The following is a 22,388-nucleotide window of genomic DNA, read 5'->3' on the forward strand; positions in this document are numbered from 1 at the left end:
ATTGAAAAAGAATCGTTTTTCCTGCATAGTGATCAACATAAGTAACGCAATTGTTTTTTACGTGAGGAAAGAAATTTTATTGGTAACGTAGGAACGTCCAAATATATAAACAGCGTGTATAAAAGTATAAAAAATAAATATTAACAGCGCACACGCGCGCCGTTATTTCGTGAGTCTTATGAATAACGAGTCGGGGTCGCGATGTACTCTTGACCACGCAATTGAGAATACGTCGCGAGTACAGTCAAGAGTACGGTAGTATATAGCTACGATAGTAAGAGTAATAATAATTTTAACAGTAGCAACAGGGAAAATAGGCGAATCTTCACTTTGAAAAAGATAACACGCTGCTGAGAACGAGATTGCTTTTACGGTCCTATTTGTATTATCTATTTAGCTGTTCTTATATGAATCACAGTATTTCTTTACAACCTTCTGATATTAAAAATGTGAACTGTGAGAAAGACGATTCCCGAGGATCTATCGCAGATCGCAAATCGAGATTATATATTATTTATATATTATATATTATATTACGAAATATTACTTCGATTTTTGGGATAGTACGCAGTACACTCTCTTCAAAGTGGTCAGTACTTCAATCGCAATAATTTAATCGCAATAACAGTCGTGATAATTGTGACTGTTATACAGCTAATTTTAATTAACTTTGCATTAAAGTTATACACTAATTCGCTATTAATTAATTAAAGCATTTCTAACACACATACCTCTCTCACACATACCTATGAATACTTATATCTAGTAATTGCATCCCGCAAAAGTTTTCTATGTTCGAAAGATTAAACTCGAAGATCTATAATAGATATACGAGGGTAGATTAAATATAAACGAAATTTTTTTTTCTTATTTATTGAACGAGAATAAAAATATAAAGAAAATAAATTATTTTTCCACATAGTTTCCTGCTACATTAATATATTTTTGCCAATGAATATTGACAGTTATTGACGATCCCGTTTTCATAAAAAGTAATAGGTTGTGTCTGCAGCTAATTGCACGAATTTATCTACACTTATTGCATCGTCTACGAATCGTATTGTCCTCCCAATTCTTCTATCAGTAGTCCAAACAAATGATAATCGTATAGAAAGATTTGTCTCAATGCAATTATCATTCGAGGATGTCAGTATAGAGGAATTTGTGCGCAATTAGCTGCGGATACAACCTACTACTTTTTATGAAAAGGATCGCCAAACTGCCTATCCGCTGGCAAAAATGTATTAATGGAGCAGGGAATTATGTACAAAAATAATTTGTTTCCTTTATATTTTTATTCTTGTTCAATAAATAATAAAAAAAATTCTCGTTTATATTTGATCTATCTTCGTATTACATATTTTAGAATTTACTTTTTATACCGTTTATTTCTTTACAACCTTCTGATATTAAAAATGTGAACTGTGAGAAAGACGATTCCCGAGGATGAATGAAGCCTCATTCTGTTTCCAAAGTATGATATAAACAGTTTAATCTTTATTACATTATTGCAATTTTGTAAATGCAAAATTCTACAATAATCCTTCTCTTGAATTGATCCTGAGAAAAAAAATCTATCTTTCCCCTTTTTTTCCTCCTTATTATAAGCATAATGAAATTATCTTCTACAACTAACTCCGGCATCGGATCGAGATTTCATTATATGCTTAATCGCATTTATCTTGATATTAGCGTAAACGATACGATCAATTTGACTTGAATTCAAATTCCCTTCTAGTCCAGAGGATTATATGATACATTCGATCGGGTTTCGTTTCGCCGTTATAACGGAATCACGCCGATATTCGTCGATATTCGCCGACGTATCGTGTGTTTACGGATTTCAATTTTGCGCCAGAAGTGTATTCTCTGACGATGAGGAGCCGCGCGAAAGCTCAGTCGTGAATGCAATATTAATTAATGTGTAATTGATATCTCACGATTCGCTGCTCAGGGGAGAATCTACGATGTCTGTCTTCCTTCATCCTTATCGTTTAATTGCATTCGCGTATAGTTGCTCCACGGCAAACATTTGCTTGTTTTATTATCTTAAATTATTTTTCTCGGCCTCGCTCGCGGGAAAACGCTTCTCATGGCAGTCGATTTGTAATCTACTCTAATCGTCCTTAATTGACGGAGTCGATAGGCGATCGGGGCCAATCGCATACAACGATATCACGTGTAAAGTTCTCTTAATTCGTATATAATGCTATTTCGCCAACGACAGACGACGATATCATTGATTGTGACGAGAAGTAAAGTGAAAATTTTTCAAAGTTGGTGTTTATGTATGTGTATATGTATGTGTATATACGTGTATATGTGTATATAAGTAGATTCATTAACATTTATTTTTAAATCGCAGTAGCATATAAAGAATACAATAAAAAAGAATGATAACATTAAATTTACATTTAAACTAAATCGCGATTATTTCGTCTCGGAATGGCAGTGATTGACTGAATCATTTTTATTCCAATTATATATAATATATTGAAATGTGTTCTGTCTATCAAACTATACATTCTTTAACATCACACATGCAAAAGAAATAACGTTCTCACGAATTTTTCGCGTGATTCGATTCGCTATTTTCCGCAGGCCGGATTACATTAATTATTGCTCTACAATTAAACAGTATATTTTGAAGTTTATATTGTTTGTCAGCTCAAGGAATTTACGAATGTATCTTTTCTTGTAAGAACTGTTCAATTTTTTTTCTAATTTTTTTTCAATTTTTTTATCAACTTTTTGTCTTGGAGAATATTCGAGTTTTTTTTCCTTTGACCATATAGCTAATATATTATCTAAATATCATTTCGATATATTATATGAAAAGGGGGATTTTGTTGAAGTCTGACAAAAAATTTAACTAGACAAATCTGAAAATTTTATTGGACGATCAAAATAATTATGTAGAACTCTCAAATTAATTGTTGGGGTTAAAAAATTTTTTGCAATATCATTTATTGTATTTGAGATTTCTACGTAATTTATATTTTGATGACAATACACCAAATTATTTTCAGCTCTAGAGAAATTTTTAGATTTTCAGCAAAATCATCCTTTCTTGTACCGTTGCAATAAATTTCTTCACACATATTGACTTAGATCTTTTTAGTATCGTTAATTATTGTTTTTCTTTCTCTTGTTGTTTCCAGGAAGATATTGATATTAATTTCTGCAACTTGGTGATCTCATGTAAAAGCGTGAAAAATTGATTTAATTTTCCGGAATAATATAAAATTAAATTCTATCTACATCGAAACTTTGATCGACGTCACTTCTCTATTATCATGATCTTTCTTGAGATCAATGTACAATGATGATTTTTTCGTACAATTTCGTCTCAGAATTCGGTCTCAGTATCCTTCATCTTTTAAAGGAAACACAAAAAACGACTCGTTTTTTTTTCGGAATGACGTCAATGTCTTGACATTTCTGTCAATGGCATCAAGTGAGTTAATTCCTCAGCTATAACAAGAAAGACACACGTATAATCATTCCTGTCACTATATTTGTACAATTGCAACGACGACGTCCAGAACAGCTGCGCTTCTTTCTCGGCCAGTCTTCTTCAACGTCGAACTTGTTGGCGACTTTAATGAAGGGATCGCGAGATCGCTTTTCCGCGATCGACTGTTGACCGTCAACAGTGTTGAATCGGGCATCCTTGTCAAAAGGATGAGCCTTTCTAAGGTTTCCTACGCTGGCGCCTGCGCCATCGGCCTGTGGATCGGCACTGAAATCACATAGATGTCCAGCTTCTCGCCGGACGTCTTGTCGACGATCTCATTGTAGTTGACGGAATCGTAAGAAGGTGGGGCAAACAGATGATAAGGCGGCGGCGGGGTCTCTGTAACTCCGGTTGTATTTAACGTCTCAGCACGTTGTGCATAGGGCACTGTCAGAGGTCGACCGCCTCGTCGGCAGCACCACTCGGAACAGCTGACGATGAGAAAAAACGCCACCAAGCCGCCAAATGAGCCGATGTACCATACTATCGACCATGGATCCAGTGGGTTCTGCATGTCGCCGTTGACTACAACAAAATGTGGACCTGTGAGCGAGGAGCTCGTTAATAATCAGAAATGTCTTGATTTCGCAAACTACGCTCATGCGAAGGAATCACGGGGATACAATTAGAGTGGCATTCATGTAAAGCGGCTCCAGATGACATGGCCAATGTATGCTACTTTAATTTTAACTTTTACGTACATTCGCAAATATTAGCATATATTCGTATAGATAATTATGTATGCGTGTGTATGTGTATAATATTTGCTAATATATACATTGACCATGTTGTCTGAAGCTGGCACTTAATGAGTATCATAAAATAGTATATTCATGCAAGAATTAAAAGAAAAAAATTAAGAAAGAACTCTTCTCTTTACGTAGTACGAATTATTTCAAATATTTTAAAATTTAAGTAATATTGAAAAATTCTTTTCTCTTAGAGAAGATCGGACATTCTACAATGGAATTACGAGAAGGTATTTTTGACATATTGTTCGCGTTAAAATAGGGAGAAATATATTTGAGTTACAAAAGAGTGACAAAAGATGTGAGTTACAAAAGAGTTTTTATTTGCGATCCACGTTACTCTTTGTTGTCTACTTTAAGATGCCATTCTCGATGGAAATACGAGACGATGAGTGTCGCATCTAAAATTAGTTTGATGCTCGTCGCTAAAGTACTAGTGGAATCAAAAGCGTTATCAAGAACATTATCTATTTTTCAAATTTACATTTGCAAATATTGTTTGTTATCATATGTAGTCAGTTTTTTGCTCTATATATATATCTCAAAGAAATCGGCAAGGAATATAAAAAATTCATGTTGATTTCATGTTTCAAGTTTGCGCGATAAAATCAGATGCATATTTTCTATTCTCGATATTCTCGCGATATGAATGGAAAGTTTCCTACAAAAATTATACTCTTTTTTCCGATTAATGACGTGTGTGTGCAAAACGCACATTCTCGATTACTATTAATGCGTGATGTGTATAATGTGAACTCAGAAAGGCGATGCAAATGAAGATGGAACTACTACATATTTGCATAAATCCTTGGCGCATGCGGCGCCGAGAATTGTTCTTTGCAAGTGATTTTAACAAGATGCATGCGAACATGAGAACTTGATTTCAAATATCAGTTTTGTATCACCTTATGCACTAAGTGATAAGACCGATTCTTTGCACTATGCGATTATTATTATCATTATTATGGATATATAATTCTTTATAGTATTGTATATTGTGAACTGTAAACAGTGCAATAATATTGAAAATATCACGTAAAATACAACTTTAACGTATATTACACACGTTTTTATTTTTTACATGATATTTTCGATATTGTTGTACTGTGAATCATAATCCACTATTATTATTTAATTTGACGTAGCTAAATGTCCGAAAAATTACATTAGATTTTCTATTACTTTATTTTCGATTATTATTACATCAGTTTCTACTTTTAAACATTTTCCTCTACTGGTATTTTATAGTTCCGATTAATGAAGTCGTATCTCTCGATATTGTTTGTGCATTAAATTAGCATCGAGTCATAAAAACGAAATGTTATGTCGCGCTTCATGACAGATAAACTTGAATTTGACAATTTGTCACAGGGAAATATTACAAAGGTCAAGAATAGCGCGATATTGACGGAGCAAAGTAATAATGATAATTTTCGTTATTATCGATATATGCAATATTTCACAAAACGCTGAAGGTTGCGATTTGAATAATGAATATAATTACTATGCTTTTAATGATTTTTGACCTTTGCGCAAGATTTTATATTAATGTAAAATACAGAACGGATGTAAAAAGAATATATCAATATTTTTCGACGTATTTGATGTCAAAATATGTATACCAAAATATTATATTCGAATGTGATACACGAAAACGTGATCTCGAATTGTAACGGGAAATACGCTATGATTCGTGGTGACACGAGGATGGTGCGCGATACTATTACTATGAAGTCACTCTCGTGCACCAGTAAATATGATTCATGTTCTTACCACTCTCTTCCGTATCTCTTTCTTTTTCCGTGTTCTCCTCTTTCCCCCCGAATGCAATCACGTAGACTGTACCGCCGTCGACGTCGTCGTCGTCGTCGTTGGATTTCGAGTCGACCGAGTGACGATTGTCGTTTACACTATGAGTTGCTTTATTGCTCTCCATTCGCCTTTCAGCACCGATGTAACTCGACACTGTATGAGCTGAGAACGAAAAATTATGATCACTTAATTAATTGCACTTAACTTAATGCGCGTGAATGCATATGTTATGCTTTCTGAATATTTCTTGCGTTATTTCGTCTTTTAATATAAATTTCTAAACGTTATTTCTAATACTCTTGATGCAATAATTATTTTTAAACGTTCAATTTAAGTAAAAGATGATTATTACAATCCAATTGAAACATTAATATTTTATTTAAATTATGTATATTTAAATTATGTATATTTATTGAAAGTTATTACTATAAGTTTATAAAAAAAAATTTTTTTAGAAAAATGAAGAAAAAGAAAGTAAAAGAGAAAAAGATAGGAAAAGGAAGGAGTCACAAATAGATGTAAAATATTTTGTTTTCTTCTTCCTTGCCTATTTTTTTTTCTTTTTTAGTTTCTTTTTCTTCATTTTTCTAAAAGAATTTTTGAAACATAGTACAGGTATTTGCCGTTATCTAGCAGTTCTAGCACATTGCATTCCCGAACAAAATGTAACTGCACGCGTATATCATATCATGCAAAATCTCAGGGCTAAAGATGTTAACACCGAATAAACAACTCCGCCTGTCACTCGTTAACCTGCATCAAGGTACTTCATGTGCCGTTTATTACGAGGCGTAGGCCGTGAAGTCAATATACGTTGAAGAAGATGCCGTCCGCAGCTTCGATTGCGTTGTCGGCGCCAGTCTTATTCCGTCTTGTTAGCAATGCGTATCTTTTATCGTGAATACGAATGATAGCGGGAGAACAGACTCAGCGCGAAGACAGATGTACCTGATAATTAATGAGTTAGCGATGTCGCTGGTTATATTGTTTGAAAAATTGTCTCGGAGTAATGAATATTAAGTTGGCGATTTTATAGACGAGAACTTCTCGTAGCAAGTTTTCTTAAATGTCAGCCGAGAGACACATATAGAGTCTGACTATCGAACAAATTCGATTGGTATAATAAAGATGTTCTATCTCCACGCAATCTTCTAAATGGTTCCTTTTCTTAAGTAACGAGATAGTGCACAATGTATGGCTAGCATGTTCGAAAGCCATTTCTGCCTATCGGGATTAAATAGTTAACTTCGTTCGGCAAGTTAAATCCATTCTTAAGGAGTCATATTAGTATTAATTATCGTGAAGTATCTTCAATTATGTATGAACGATCCTGAAGGAAAGTTTCGCGAGTTCATAAAAGTCGACAATTACGCGTTATCTTAACTTTTATTTTATCTATATAATAGCACTCGTTTTTTTTTAAACATATAAAAAAGTAATTGTAAATAAAAAATGGTTTAATGAAGTCTTAATAGTTTTGTTATAATTTAATTTGTGTTTATGCCAATAGTTACATAGTTTTATTATTGTTATCTTTTAATAAATAAATAAAACAGTTTTCTCCGTTTTTCTATTGAATTATACATATGAAGAACGTTTTACAACCGCTTTGTGCTATTTTTAGCTTATTGTTAGGCCTTACAAACTAGTGAAGCATGAAATCGATCGAAGCTCGGGCTTTCCTTTTCAAAGAGAAAGAGGAAGAGAAAGAGAGGAGAGAGGAAGAAAGAATGCCGATATTGTTACAATTTCTTAAAGTGAGGCGTGGCTGATGTCTTTTAGTTCTTCCAGAATCTCATGTCTCTATTCTGACATGATTATCCGTAACATCCGCTACTTACAATTAACAACATCAACTAGATTTCGCTTCGATTTTATGGACAAAATTATCTGTGTAAAAACGTGTGACGAAGCATTTATTATAAGAGTTACTTTCATGTTAAGTGCAAATCCAATTTAATATACTGTAGTGTGCTATAATTGACTATTTAATATATTATAATTTTCTAATTGGCTATGAATATTTTGGCAGATTAAGATACGTGTTAATTTCATTGTACAAACATTTAAATCAATAATATATCAAGTTTGTGTATATTAAATATTTATAATCGAAAGGATGAAAAATACCATTCCGATAAATAATTCTTTTTATAGTTTTAAATTTAATTTCTTTTCATTAATAACATATCGAATATTAAGAGAGAGCATTAAATAAGAATTTGATAAAATCAGATTAAAAATTTAGCTTCTCAAAATCAGATAAATTTCATTTTTACGTTTATATATTATATTATATAATTTGACATATACTTAAAAGATTTATGATACTTGATTTATAATGTCGAAGATGACACGTATCTGTAAACATGTTCGTTTTTCGTCTGTGATTTATATAGGTCGTCATCGAAGGTTGCGTGTAATTTAAGACGAAGTCGAAAGAGAGAGAGAGAGAGAGACAAATGAAAAGAATAGAAACAGAGAGGAGGAGCAACTCGACACTTCTATACGTGTAAATAATATATTCATTATTTCCCGCTAGTTCATTAGAATCTGAGTTGAGTCTATGTTTCGCAGATCACGTACGCTTTTCCGTTAAAGAAAAATCCGTTACAAAAACGAATTCCTATCGGTTGAGACACAGAGGGGCAATTTAAGAATCGCGACAGATGAAAATCTCGATTTTTACAGGATGCGTGCGGCTGATGTAATCTCTAGCAATAAAACAACTACACATACATACACATATATGAAAGATCTCGAATACTATGTGTCTTTGTTCACGATTTACAATTGTCGGGGCGTCGTACGCGCATATGGCAAACGGTATCATTAGCGTCGTTACGATATTATGCGACGGGTGTTGCATTTATGTAACAGTTCTCTCTCTCTCTCTTTTTCTCTGTTTCTTATTCGCAATTGCGAGTCATGTTCCAAGCGATCGATGTTCAAATGTTCGAACGCAACGCAGTCGGCTACGCCCAAAATGTAAATCTTTTGCCTATGACCAATGACCGGTGAAGCTCGCAAGGTTATGTTATTTACGATGTGAAGTTTTATTCTGGGCACATACAAGTTCACTTTTGTCACATCACATGTTTCAACATGTTGAAACATGTGATGTGACAATCTGTCGGTACTTGGTAGTTGATAGTCTCTGTCTGCTGTGACAATAATCGCATGATCCCTTTCCGCTAATTTGTCGTAATACGAAATGCAACTGTTCTAAGAAAGAGACGCATCGAGATTCGAAAAGAGACACTGAAATTGTTATTTATGCCTGACAAAGTACTTAAGGCTTGTTAACTTCATTTCTGTATACTCCCTGACGTCTGTACTCTAAATGGAGTTCAAGACCGGTTTCCTTCATACTTATGTTTATCTCGAAAATATCTGCCACTAAATATTATAAGTACACTGTTTACATTTTTGTATAAAAAAATGTTAAGTTTAACATTTTTGCATGCTCGGAAGGTTTACTGTACGTTTTTAAGTTAAAATTAATATCATTTTTAACAATATATCAAAGATTTTATTTTAGATAATACAAACTGAAATTTCATTATATCAAATGGAGAAAGAGAGAGAGAGAGAGAGAGAAAATAATCACTAGAAATGTCAGTGTTGACATTGCCGAGGCATATTTATTGTATCATTGTTAAGAAACATCATATATATACTTCATGTCGCTTCGCACTGATAAACTCTTCACGCAAACTTTTGAACTTTGTAACGGAAGTCTGCTTAAAGTCTTCGCGTTCAAGCATCTCCTCGTGAAAACGACTCCTTCTGTCGCAAAGATGTTGTTTGTAAAGTTTTACCTGACGTAAGTACGGTGCTGTAGTACATCGTGGTTACGGAGACATCGGGTTGATCGAAATATTTGCGAAACTCCAGGCAGTAACAAAATCGAGATAAATCGCCAATGGTTGCAATGAGCAATATTTTATGATATCTTCCGGATCGTGAAGATTATATAAATCAAGCGTGATAAGAAAAAAGACTGTTTTACATTTTATCAACTTCAAAAATCACATCTTGAGATAACATAGAAATTAATTTTAATATTATTCATATCTTCGATTAACTTTTTTCTTCTTTTATAATCAGGTTATAATAACATGATTGTCTTCCCGTAATATTTGAATTAATTTTTTCGAGATTACTTTTCTTTTGATTTTTTTTTTAAGAAGATCGATCTTTCGATTGACAGATTTGGAAGATATCAAATTGATAAATATTTTAAAACTTAATTAATGCAGCAATCGGATATCATATCTTTCTTTCATCTTTTGTAAAGTATACAGTGAGAGTAAAAAGTATTCGTACAAGGAAATTTCTTATAAAAAAAATTTTATTTGTAGAAAATAAACATTAATTAGCAATTTTATACAATGCATACATTCTGTTCTAACATATACAAACGAGCTTCGCATGTACTTCTGATTTTAGAAGCTAAATTTCTCATCTGTACGAATACTTTTTGAGCATTTAAACAATACAATTTTTAATTTTCGTTTATTTTTCAGATGATATATTGTATAATTAATACATATCTTTTTGGTATATATAATTTTGAGAAACATACGATCTATTTTATTCTTTATGAATAAATTATCGATTATCTAACAGGAAATGATCGTCGATTAAACGAATCGACGTCAAATTGATGTTGAAATCATCGTGTTTATGTCGATTCGACATCAATTCGATGACTTATTTCTCTGGAAAATATTTATTTTTTGAAAATAAAATTTAAAAAAATATTTTCTACGAATACTTTTTGCACTCACTGTATGTTGCGTGATGAAATATTTTTGATGCATTTATGTACGTGCGTTATCGTAACGTGGAAAGATACACACGTTTGCACGCTCAAAAGCGAGGTTTCATATATATATATATATATATATATATATATATATATATAATATATATATATATATATATATATATATAATATATATATATATATATATATATATATATACATTTTAATGAATAAGTCGTATAAATCCGACGATATCACTCACTAACGATTTGTTAATTCATGAAGTTGTCGTTAGACGCATGCATTTAGTCGTTATGATCACTATGCAATTCATTAATATTAATTGTTTTTTTTCAAAGTGATGTAAAAATTCCACTTTAAAATGAAATGAGAACATAAACTGAGACCCTAACGTCGCGTCGATTTTAATAAGATACTTATAAAGCTGAATTTCATATCTTTTCTAAAATAACGTCTCATTTGTGAATATATTGCTGCGTAAGTTCTATTTATGCTGATATGATGCAAATCAAGTTAAAATATCTTGTATCAAAATCCAATATATCGTCATTGTTATTTATGAGGTAAATTTTCATTTTTTTCATCTTTATCGGATATTGTCCTCGTTGTTCGTATTTGTGGCATAAAATTTTTCAAATCATTAATGACAAGTGCGAACGCTTACAGTACTTTCATTACGTGTCGTACAAATGAGTTTTTGCTTCGTTTTACATTACGTTTTCCTTTATCAACGAAGGAAAAATTCGTAAAGCAAGCAATATCTTATCTATGTCGTATTTTAACAGCTACTTCATATTTATACGACATTCGTTTCGAATTCTATTGTCATTCAGGCGACAATAGAAAATACAATATCTCCTTCTTCTTTACATCGTACAGATAACATTTGTATTAGAAGTTTCTTAGAACCGATAAAATTTCTATATTTCAAAAGCACTATTGGATAAAGCTTACGCGGCAATCTAACGTACGAAAAGTTATATATGCATTTTATATATTTTAATGATATATGTACATAAACAATGTAAAATGATTACAGGTGACTACACATGGTTACTACATGGCCGTAGGAGTTCGCAACGGAGTCACGATTTCGATCGTCGATGAAAATCGTTATCACATATCCCGCGTGTCTCATGAAATTAATCACGCGAGTGACTATCGCGGGAGTGTCGATTTAAATATCGTGCGATTATCAGAGAATGTTAATCATTCGTTTGAAATCGCGAGTTTAAAACGAATACTTAAAAGGAAAGTCTCGGGAGTGCGGTCTTGAAGTATTGAGTGATATTATTTATAGTGTGTTAATTACAACGTTATGCAACAATTAGAGCTAATATTTGTACACGTGTTTCGGCAAAAGTAGAAGGTTACTGGAAACTACGTCAATAAAATAGCGCATGGAAAGCCATGGAACGTATTGGGTAAGTCAAATTATTATATTTGCATTCACACACTTGTTAATTATAAACGGAATAAAGTTACTGTTCAGGAATTGTATTCTTATTGCAAAAAGTAACGGTACTTAAAAGGTTTCTATTTATAACGATCAAAGACCGAATCTTATATTGCAGAATTTCATATTGCGAAGACGATCTGACTCGCAAACACACAATATAAAATTCCGTAATATTAAATATTTTATGAGATTCCAGATTAAAAATACTAATTAACTATATCATCAGAATCGATTAATAATGAGTCTTATTGTGATAGAATTAAACAAATAGATTCGTAGAAACTTCGTAATTAATTATTTTATTAAGCTATAAATAAACGGTATTGGTCCAATTAATTATAATTACATGTGCAATGATTCTGTGCGTTTCTTAAAGCTACTTTAATTTCAATGGCACCATCGTGATAACATTGTTTGCTCTATCAACAATTATAACCGGCGCTTTTACGTAACAACTGAATAATTGGAATCGACGCTTCGACAATCAACGCATCGGCCATCTCTGCGTTACTGTATTAAAATGGTATACTTTTAACATACTTTCGCGCACAAAAAGAATATAAAAAAGAAAGAGAAAACAAGCGAAAAATAAGATCGCGTACGCAGTAATTGTGCTATGCGTAATTGTTCCCTAATAGGTAATCAAATCAGACAGTGATGGTGTAAACAAGTGACGTAATCATCGAGATACGTCGATGAAAAACAAACCGACCGTGCTCACGAAATCATGGCAACGTATAATAACACGAGATTTGGATTTCCCTTCGATTCCTTTACAGTGTGTGACCTTCGATCGGGAGTCTCTCTTATGACCTTCGAGAGTATCGTTCGCGTTCGAGTTAGTTTTTTACAGTCTCTCAGCTTCTGCTTGCCCTTCTCGCTCGCGCTAACTTACGTTCTTGCTAACTTGCTTCATGTCTGAATATACTTCAGGTCTTTGTCTTGTTAAGAGGCTGAGTCTAACTAAAAATCGAGCTCTAAGATGACTGATACGTATATACAAGTGCATCGATTGATATTGAGTAATTATTAATGGCATTGTTCCAAATTTAATGCCTCTTAGGATACGATCAATAAAGTAGATATATTTGTTATCGCTGCGATATTATATCGATATAAACGGAATTCCCTTTTCATTGATATTGTCATATATATAGTATTTTTACATTAGACTTAATTAATTCGAAATGTACAGAATTATATTTGAATGTAGAGAAATTTCTATGTTATTTTATTTCACGTGCACCACTGATAAGAACAAGGTTAAGTTTTTTGAGGGGGAGGGGGCGAACCTTTTATTACATTCACAGAAAAGTTTTCACAGTGTAGCTAATAAAATGTTACGCTGAGTGCTGCTTCGTGATTCTACTTAATGACTCGATCGCGGTAGTTTTCCGAAATAGACGTAGAAACGCGCCTAATTGTACTTGAAGAGTACAATTGTATCCGAAGAATTGCGAAATTATCCGGAACTTTACCCGCCCAGGAAGTTTTCGTACTCCATAACTGTACTTTTGTGACCAAGTCCGACGAGTGTTCTTGGCGTCGCTTCAAGTTCCGTGATCACCGTGTATTATTATCGGAAGTATTGTTAGGCAGGTTTAAGAGGGTACCAAGAGCATTGTCAGCGAATACGTATCGACGAGTGTCGTTATTGCTTATTCTTTCAGGAGAGAATATCGGACTTTATTTTTTCTTCTCTTCTCTCCCACTCAGCTCTCGTCTAGGTATAGTTTTAAAGTAGAGTGTGTTTTATTGAAGTATTATATAATATTTCAAAGTCAAGTATGTGTAAGACTTCATATGATGTCATCTATAGGCAGATATTGTATAAAAGTCGCAATATTGGAACCTAGCTCTCCAAACAGCACAGACATTTGTAATATATACGTCAAGATAAATGCCGCCATTTACATTAATTGCTTATTAATATAAATGGCGGCATTTATCTTGACGTATATTACTAATATCAATATTCAGTTACAATTAAACCAAGAGAGAAAAATTTCCGATTAAAACTTAACGAATCAGAAGATTCTAATTATATCAATACGAATTCTGGTTATATTTCAACTAGAATTTAATAAATTTAATCAAAAAATTCTGATTTATCCGTTTTTATAATTTCAATTAATGCAACCAGAATTTTTTTCCAGTATTTTTAATCCGTTTTTAATCTACGATCACATTATCGCGATGTTAACTTTAATAAAGACTTAAATTTCTTGTTAAGTTCAGGACTAATTTTTCCTTCGGAACAAAGTAGCGAGAAAATTTGTGTCTTTAAGTCTACTTAAATGTAGGAAGTTTCATCATAATTGTATGAAGGATCCACAGGATGTATTCGAGGCTAGAGGTAGATATAACGGTTTCCCGGTCGCTTTTGTACTATATTTAGTAACATGAACATTATGTGTGCAATTGTATGTACATCCGTTAACTGGGCGTCTAGACGGGTTTATTCGACCGGTTGGATAAAAATTCGGAAGACTTTGGCATGGTTCAAATATGTTTACAATCTATATATTAGAAAGTTTCAAGTTGACCTTTTTTACTACACACATAACACGGTTAATGGCAATATGTAATATTTTCAACAGAATTTATTATGATTATCTATATCGACATACTAATATCGGTTTACTAATATCATTGCATATTACGAGATACTGTTAATTTTTTAGCATTAATAATAATAATATAAAATAATCTGTACCAACAAAAACGTTTGAGAAATTCTGCTGCAATCAATTTTTTACAAATTGTGTCGTTGTAAAAACGATCACATTCTCTGAATAGGTATTTAGGATCTCGATTATTCAAGAGTGAGGTCGAGTGAGATCGAAAAAAGTCGTTGCATTGGTATCGCGCAGACGCTATTGAATTATTACGGCGTATTCTCATTAATAAAATAACGTTTTATTATAATCTCCGCGCGCGGTTTCTCGACATTTCACGCGAAATCTAAATTTCCGCGAAGAAAATTTTGATCACCGAATGAGATCACGAGATGAATATTAAATGAATGGTCCATTTTGTATTTACTTCAAGTTTTGCTCTGAAATATTATTCTATTTAGACGAAAATTAGTCAGGTTTGTTTTGATCTAATAATTTTGATCTAATCACGCATTCTCGCAGCAATTACAACGCTATCAAATGTGATATTTTTAGTCACGTGAGAGCGTTGATTATCGATATATTAGTCAGATAAAAGCCTGAAGCGGAGGCAGTCAAGTATCTAATCTAACTGCTTTATATCACAACTATTGAATATATCCAAGATATTTCTCGTTTAAAAATGCATGGGAAAGGGAGGGCAGAAGTTACAGGAGAATGATCGAAACTTTGGTGCCGATCTAACTTTCGTATACTGGAAGCGGATCAAATCTGTCTGACTCTGGCAGGCAAACAGTTCAAGCGAAATTCTCGTCGACTGCGAGAACGCGCGCAGATAAATCTGTCATTCACACAACGGCAGTATGCAAAATCTACGCGCGACAGAACATACACGGATGCAATCACGAATTTAACCGCGAGCTTTGCGATTCGAGTTCTTTCGAGAACCGCCTGTGCGATTAGTGATTTTCCTACCGCGTTTGTGCGACCTTCGAATGCGAATTCGATACAAGCTATTTCGATAAGAACATCATTCGAGAAAGAAAAAAGACGCATAAATTGAATTGCGCTAATTGGAAATTGATGGAAAAAGCATTATGTATGTGTTCCTTTCTCCAGAAATTTGTCTATTTGCAATTTATATAAGGTATTAAGAAATTTAATGATTTCAAAAGGAGATTTTGAAAATTAAAATCAAGTAACATATTTGTTTGCACAAAGTTTTATAAATTGAAAAAAATATTGTTTATTCTCATTATAATATGTGTGTGTGTGTGTGTGTGTGTCGTATCTAAATAGTTTTATAATTAAATTTAAATATTTTTATACAATTAAATTTTAATATAATTTTGATATCAATATCTAATATATATGAAATTATATATTATTGATATTAAAATTATATATATAAAATGTTAAAATAATATATGAATTTTAAAGCGCGTTGCTTAATTTTAAATTTTAATTTTCCCCGATATTTTATTCTTAGATTATTGTGTAGTTCACGTCAGTACGAGTAATATCAAGAATGATTTGACATAATTCTTGGAAAATCTCTCGTCTTCCTTGATGGAAGGAACTTGGCTAATATATGCATTAATGCTTGCTTAAGATATGCACTAATTGGCTATGAGAAATTAAGGTCCGACACGAGATGGATTAGACTTAGGTTAATTAATAGTGGAAAGCTACAAACTGAAGGATTAAATCGAATTATTGAAATTTCATAATCATATCGATTGCGTCGTGCTTTGAATAATATAAAGTTATCTATATTTGGAATTGGATCGATTGAAACGCGGTCCAACGAACTAGACTTCTTCAAGCTTATTGATAAAATCTCATGCTATAGCTTTCCTTTTTTTGTTATCTCATTTTTTGTTACCTCATTTTAGTGTACATGAATTACTTCAAGTTGCAAAGATCATGTTTCTTCTTCGTGCTTCAATAATATAGCACTCCGTGATCCAACTGCAATATTCAAAGCGGAAATGACACCAGATTTAACCCTAAATAGTTTAAGGTCCATGACCTATGAGTATTAGATCCAATGAAATATCTGACGCGATATTTATTCACGTACTAACGTGAAGTTCATAATAGTCTAAGAATAAAACAGATATAAGTAAAATTTAAAATTATGGGAAGCTTTAAAGCTATAGATATTTTACATTAATTTTTTTTATTATATATATATATAAAATTGGATAATACTACTGATAAAAGTGTTTATCATAGAAAAATATTTTATTAATGTTTAATTTTCTGAATTAATAGAATATAATTATATATATATATATATATATATATATATATATATATATAATTCTCTATTAATTCAAAACTTATATTATGGAAATTAAAGACGTTCTCCGACTGCAGTTGTGCTCAATCTAATGAGCACATCAGTGCTCACCATTATGAAAATTTTTATGAAAATTTATTTCACTTTTATAAAATATTCCATAAGTGTTAATGTTTTTATACAAGGTTTTTTATATAAATGCCTCCCGTCTTCGCTACTGCCACTGGTCGAAAAAATAGACTTTACTTACTGTGATACTTACTTTGCTTAATAATTTCTTAAAAATGAATACCGGAAACCCTGTTCAGACAAATTTCGTATTATTCCTTGTGATATCAAGTTTTCTATCTTATTGGTTCAAAAAATTGTTAAAAAAAACTTTTCCACGGTAGATAAAAAGATCATTTTTGAATAAGCTTTAGATAGGGATCCTATGTATATATAAGTGTGCGTGTGTATGCGTGTACATACACGTGTGTGTGTGTGTGTGTGTGTTTTTTTTTTAAACACTTTAAAGTAGAATATTTCGATTTTTAATCCCGTTCCGGATATTAAATTTTAAAGCACATATGTTCAAAACATTAAAATAAGCTTATTCTGTAAGTTTCAGAAAAATCTAGAAAATGAATTTTTTCGGAGGATGTATCAGTAATCGAATATTTTTCTATGAAAAATAATTTTATCATCTTGTGTAATCACTTTTGAGACAGTCATGATTAATGCAATCTCTTAGAACACTATTTCATCATATTTGTTCATAATTAAAGATCTAAGAAAAATATTAAAAAAAATGTTTACGATTAATTTCAAGCAAAATACGTAACGCTGTTTGAAGTCATTTACGAGTTTTAACAATTTAAATGCGATCAAGCGATCGATAGGCGATTCACGTACGTACTGGTGTCGACACTTTGAAACAGGTTATTACCAAAAGTGATCAAAGAGATCTTGCAAAACTGATTTATGCCTTCGATGGATATATTAGAAAACTAAAAAAAAATTCGATATATTCATTCCATCACAATTATAATTATCATTAATGCGTAAATTCACTGAAAGTATCGTAACTTTCGACAAGAAAAACTTATACAATGAATCATAAGATTTCGCGTTTATTCCGTCGATTCCGAGATATTATTATTATGAGATAAATGCGTCATAAAACTTCGTAAAAACCGCGTACCTGGTAAGGGCGCACTGAGGAAGGCCTGGTTGCTCGCCACAAGAAACGAAACGATAACAAAGAGGCACCACGCCAAAACGATCATTCTGGAAAATGATCAAAATGATCGTTGAGCAACACCAAGACGTTCCGTTCAATTGGCTGCTCGACTGTGCACCACGTTGATATTCACGCGGTTGTTTTCGCGGACGTGAGCGCGACACACGTGATGTTTATTACACACACGCGACAAACACGAAAGAAAAAAGAAAAGAAAGAAAGAAAGAGGGTTTCTAGTTCAAACACGTTTTTTCCACTCTTTCTCTCGTGCACGAGACAACTCGCGTCGCGCAGACAACTCGGCTTCGCCGACTTCTCCGACCGGTTAGCCAGCAGTGAACTGCTCGTGTTCCTGCCTCGGGTATCGTAATATACATAAAGTCGCCAGATAAGCCACGGCTGACACCCCACCACGGACGCGCCTCGTCGTGGGACGGCCCGTTCCTGCTCGCTCTTTGGTGCGCGCCGCTAAAGAGAGCTTGAAATCCTCGCCTCTCGATGTGAAGTACAACGTGGTTCCGTTCGTCTCTCCTTCCATCCTTTTCCAGCCTTCTGTAGGACGATAAGCTGTCACGACGCTTGTAATTCTTCAACGTGACTGTGTGATTCTTCATTGTGATTACAATTAGCATTACTCACACCTTCGTTGATTAATATACTTCGGTTAATGTAGCATTTATCGAAAAATAGATAACGTTAACATAATTTTAAGTATTATATAACACCTAATGACGTTTTGTATTCTCGGATTGAATCAGTTTTCATAAATTGATATACCTTTCATTTCATATCTAGATTCTTAAAGTACACAACGTTCTTTTCTTCTTTTTTGAAATATAAAAACGTGCAAAGTAAGGAGTGGTATGTTGAAGGCTAGGTATGTAAGTTTAAATATATACCAATGGCGTAGGGATGTTCACTTAACAGATCTCTCGTTGATAGTTGGTAACTCGACAAGTTGATAATTGGCATGTGGATTGTTAAATGATGAAAAAAGATTGGATCGATAAGATCTGATTGTATCATAAAAAGTCGCACAATTTCTCTCAGTCATGCTGAAAATATTAACACTGTCAGTTTGTTAAGGTCATTTAATAATCAGTCGATAAAATGGTTCGAAGTCCTCTCGTCACTGCATACAATACGATTACTACATGCTTTCGCGCTCGCTGATCCCGCCGAACTGGACGTCAGATTTTTGAGGGAACGTGGAATCGTGGAGACGCAGTCGATCTTTTAAAGACGTTCGCATCGAACGTGCGAACGTTATCCGAAATCCTCTTTCTCCAACTTACCAACGTTTCTGTAAGCCTTCTCTCACGTATTCATATATGCACCTGCTCTTCGAGAAGTCGTGTAATAAATATCACCTATATTTCCTTACAGTATCATTATCAGATTGAAAAAATTCGTCAAGAATAATTCACAAGTCATGTTTTTTTTTTCAGTTTACGGCTGTACTTTTACGGAGAGAGTTCGTACGAGAGATAACAAATATTTATAATTATATAAAGTTACCGGAACTATAAATATTTGCCTTTTTCTCTTTTGTGACACTCCGCGCAGAAATAGTGGAAAGAGTTTAGAAACTTATGCGGTGATTATAATAATTTTAACGAAAGTTTCGTATATGTTGCTTTAGTATAAAAATAGTAAGAATTTTTTTCAAATTCTTACAAACATAATAAGTCATCGATAATAATGTTGAATTTTCCGAGAGAAGATGTGCATTTTTGTTTCGATGTAAATGAATAATAAAAATTATGCACATTATGTACGTAAATTATATGTATAGTTTCTGGATAAGTTTTTAACGTATTTTATCGATACGACGTAATCCATTAGAGAAATAATGATTAATGATAATCATATGTTTCCACCGATAAGAAAATCATTCAATCACAATAATGAACAGATTTCATCTTTTACGAAATGACAGATACTACGTAAAAGAGATGAAAACTCAATGAAAATCCAGTACGTCAGTTTTCCTCAGAAGAAATTACCGTAATAATGATCTTGCGTACTTTACCTTATACGTGTATTATCTTATGCTGCCGCGTCATCCATGAAAATATAGCTGCAATGAAAAAATGAAAAACTGATTTGCGATCAGGTATTTTTACCACTTTTCAAACTTCACTTTCTGCCAGTAATCGTGCTAATCCGGCCGCGAACGATCGTGACGATCGACTAAAAATATCAATATGATATTGATACGTGTTGTGTTCTTCTATATCATCATTCATCCACGCGATAAGATTCGCAAACAATTTTTTCTACCGTAGCCTTAAAATCGGAGCAATAGACCTTGATATGCGATATCACTAGTATCGTATTTAGTATCATTTTTAGAATTCATCGTTCAGGTCATCGTCCTGATGCAATATTTGAGACACAGCAAGACGTGAGATGCATGTAACAAACAAGAATCAAATCAATTTCATATGATATTAATACATTTATATATTTTCCATATGATATTAATACATTTATATATTTTTTTCTTTTATAGTTTTATAGTTTTCTTTTATAGTTTTGTGTATCTTATTTTTTTCTCATTAATTTGTGTCCTTGAAAAAAATATATTATACTTTCGGTACTCTGATATCTTTATAGGCACGTCCGTTGATCGAAAATGCTTACGTTTTCTATTAAATAGACCTTGACGATTAATGCACATCTTCATTGTTGCGACTCTTATGTCATTGTTGTCTTACTTGTGATGTCATCGCTGATCTAATGCCATGGCCAAGACCCGTTGAATACGAGTTGCAAGAAGAAGATTGATAGGATGTTCGTGTTTCAGAATCGGAAGAACAGGAGATTTAAATCTAAAGATATCTAAATTCTGCATTTCTACAAATGTTACAGAATAACGCACAAATTAAAAAAAAAACAAACATTAGTCACCTTTCAACTAATAACAGACAGTAGACGTTCTTATTTGTTATCAAAGGCAAACATGAAAAATGTACCATAGAAAACATATATTGTGTCAAGAATTATACGACTGAATGGACTAATATAGGAATGGACTAATATTTGCGCAACTATAGTTGTCGTTTCGTTCCGGTCATTTTTTTTCAAACTTTAACGAATGTCATATCGGATCGGATCATTTTCGTGTTATTGGAACTGAATCATCAATAGTATCACGTATTCTTATAATGATGTAGTATACAATCACGGGGATATCATCAATCATTAAGATAAAGCTGAATTTATCTGATAAACTAGACGAATTTTGGTCTTTTTTAATTTTGTTCACAAATTTCTCTTATCTTTTCTTTTTATAGTTCTTAAGGTTTTACAGTTCTTTTTATAGTTTTTATGTTCCAACAATTTTTCTTTATCCATTTTGGAGATAATTATAGAGATAGCATATGCTTGTAATGTCGACCTATTGTACATAAAAAATAAGTTTCAAATTAATTGTAGAACTTTTTGTTGACTAAAGTTCGTGGCAACACAATTTATTTACGTAAGAAAACTAAGTAGTTTTGTACACCTAGTTACTTTACTATTTATCACAATATATATATATATATATATAGAAAACGGTAATTTCTGTCCTCGAATAAGACGAAGACGGAAATTAAATCATTGAATTAAATTATCCACTCTACGTTACGTTATTTATCCACGAAGTGGAACTTCGACGCTGAATTGAATTTTCGTTTCTCTAAGTTGCATTTAGTCGTCCGCAAATCCAAATGTCGTCACCGCATGCCGACAAATCACTGCCACTGAATTAGCATAATCTTCTCGTCTGTGTACAGTTGCGCCCGTACGCGCTAATTCCTAACCAAGTATTTCCGTTACAAGTAAAGCCAAGAGTTAACGTTTCATATACCTTATCGCAACACCAGAAACTCACATTTGCCTGGCTAAAATAAGCCGTTGCGCATAAT

At 32.8% G+C, this 22,388-nt stretch overlaps 1 protein-coding gene and 1 long non-coding RNA gene across 5 annotated transcripts in view; one reads left to right on the forward strand and one right to left on the reverse strand.

Moving 5' to 3' along the window:
• LOC105153401 (uncharacterized) overlaps nt 1–22,388 on the forward strand; it is a 150,100-nt gene that overhangs the window by 1,538 nt on the left and 126,174 nt on the right. For all 3 annotated transcript variants that reach the window (XR_015546223.1, XR_847095.2, XR_015546225.1), the window contains exon 3: nt 11,910–12,294. This is a non-coding gene — a long non-coding RNA (uncharacterized LOC105153401). The remainder of the gene's footprint in view (nt 1–11,909; nt 12,295–22,388) is intronic.
• LOC105153400 (uncharacterized) lies at nt 51–18,913 on the reverse strand. 2 transcript variants are annotated; one of them, XM_011068210.2, is made up of 3 exons: nt 18,436–18,913; nt 6,040–6,240; nt 51–4,060 (listed from the first exon to the last, which is right to left on the reverse strand). In XM_011068210.2, exons 1-3 carry the CDS (start codon nt 18,518–18,520, stop codon nt 3,705–3,707), a joined length of 642 nt encoding a protein of 213 aa, XP_011066512.1. In that variant the 5' UTR covers nt 18,521–18,913; the 3' UTR covers nt 51–3,704. The 2 variants fall into 2 exon arrangements, with proteins under 2 accessions (XP_011066512.1, XP_011066513.1); XM_011068211.2 differs by having other exon boundaries at nt 51–4,042; nt 18,436–18,892.

This window comes from Acromyrmex echinatior, chromosome 9, assembly GCF_024713525.1.
Source record: "Acromyrmex echinatior isolate Ae372 chromosome 9, ASM2471352v2, whole genome shotgun sequence".
Taxonomy (NCBI): Eukaryota; Metazoa; Arthropoda; class Insecta; order Hymenoptera; family Formicidae; genus Acromyrmex; species Acromyrmex echinatior.

Excerpts from the sequence above, each read along its gene's own strand:
- LOC105153400 (XM_011068210.2), bottom strand. The coding sequence starts at position 18,520 with ATGATCGTTTTGGCGTGGTGCCTCTTTGTTATCGTTTCGTTTCTTGTG. Across the intron at positions 6,241-18,435 it reads CCTCAGTGCGCCCTTACCAG|CTCATACAGTGTCGAGTTAC; the intron begins GTACGCGGTTTT and ends TTTCGTTCTCAG. Across the intron at positions 4,061-6,039 it reads AAGAGATACGGAAGAGAGTG|GTCCACATTTTGTTGTAGTC; the intron begins GTAAGAACATGA and ends CCTCGCTCACAG.